This window comes from Aplysia californica, unplaced genomic scaffold, assembly GCF_000002075.1.
Source record: "Aplysia californica isolate F4 #8 unplaced genomic scaffold, AplCal3.0 scaffold00156, whole genome shotgun sequence".
NCBI lineage: Eukaryota > Metazoa > Mollusca > Gastropoda > Aplysiida > Aplysiidae > Aplysia > Aplysia californica.
Genome location: NW_004797426.1, coordinates 220,602 through 222,180, shown reverse-complemented (window position 1 = coordinate 222,180; position 1,579 = coordinate 220,602). Strand labels below are relative to the sequence as shown.

The window sequence follows — 1,579 nt, the reverse complement described above, 5'->3', positions numbered from 1 at the left end:
CCCCACACACACACACAAAGGCCTGACTGACTGCTTATGTATTATGTGGTACATGTACGAGAATTGAGACTTCCAAATAACAATATGCAGCTATTCTGGCATCTCTTCTCTGCTGTAAGTTGTAAATGTGAGGGGAACAGTCTGGGCAGGTGACCCGTAGCTATATTACGTGGTTATGCTATGTATTACTGGACTTACACTTTACGTTAGCAGATGTCGAGAGAGAGAGAGAGAGAGAGAGAGAGAGAGAGAGAGACAGAGTACTCTCGGCTGTGAATACATGCGCACGCACACGTATATTTCACCAAGACAAAAAAGAGTCTTCACACGAAGATTGCACAGCAGAATCATGTTCCTTGACGTTGGGCAGTCGGGCGGGGCTATACATTAGTAGAGGGACCTCGTTGAACCGCCAGCCCTGTTGTTCCGCCAACTTCATGCCTGTCCCAAGGGTGGCGGTATAACGAGGTTTGACTACAATATTTTGTGTGAAAGTGTATGAGTGTGAACACCAAGGTCTGGTGAGAAAAGGGGAAACTTATAATTACCTTCATCTCAATATAAATTCCGATTCACGTTTTGACAGCTGATGTTCCCGCGGGTTATGTAGAAAAGAACAAAACTCGCATCCAGGCACAAAAAAATGGCCTTTAATTTAATAAGTGCTTCTTGTGGGAAAAACAGGGGTGGGTCGGAAAAGGGGGGGGGGGGGGAGGGCGTTAAGTACATTATCATGTGAACTTCAAAGTCAAAGGTTGAAGTAGAAATAATATTTTATCAAGAAGCGGGTTGTATTTTAGGTACATTAAAAAACAACTGCCCAAAGTCTAGCAGCATTTTCCCTTCCCATTATGTTCCTTTCGTCGCTTCAGTTGAGACATGATAAAATTAATTTCAAGAGCAGAGGAACAACGAAACTGCCGATGGACGGCTGATGTTGATTCTCGTATCTTTTCTCAGTGCCGACGTCATGATTTTTAGATTTCAAGATGGCCTCCTCCATCGAAGTGTCTGCGAAAGTTCTATCGGTGAGTAAAATTCTTGTAGAATGTGAGAGAACAGTGTTGATTTAATTGAAGCTGGTTCTCTCTCAGAACTTTTAGATTGAAAGCTTTGTGCTTATAATGTTTGATGTACTTTCAGTTCTCAAGCCAGATATGCAGTAGATAATTTTCCCTCTGCCTTGGACTTGTTGTTACCAGCTGTTTCTACAGACACACTTGTGACTGCTACACACTGTGTTGTCTAAATGAAATGTGAAATTGAACGCTGGACAATTAGAAAATCTAGATCTAGAAAATCTAGATCTAGATCTAGATCTAAAGTGAAAAGGACTGTGAAAATAAAGTAATAAAGTCGATGCAGTAGAAATTGAGATTCTTATAATAGACCATTGATGCCCTCTCTCTCTCTCTCTCTCTCTCTCTCTCTCTCTCTCTCTCTCTCTCTCTCTCTCTCTCTCTCTCTCTCTCTATCTATCTCTCTTTCTCTCAAAGATGATGCTTTCGGGCGGATGTCGGGTGCTCTAGTGTGGTTGCTCACCCTCTCCTACCAAACATGTATCTCCCTTGTCTCTCCA

At 42.4% G+C, this 1,579-nt stretch overlaps 1 protein-coding gene across 1 annotated transcript in view; it reads left to right on the top strand.

Moving 5' to 3' along the window:
- Positions 1-953: 953 nt before the first annotated feature.
- Positions 954-1,579, top strand: part of LOC101847491 (ufm1-specific protease 2) — a gene marked incomplete in the record, with an annotated part of 26,151 nt that continues 25,525 nt past the window's right edge. The window contains 1 exon segment of the mRNA XM_013082031.2: positions 954-1,028. Coding sequence (XP_012937485.1) covers positions 990-1,028 — 39 coding nt within the window.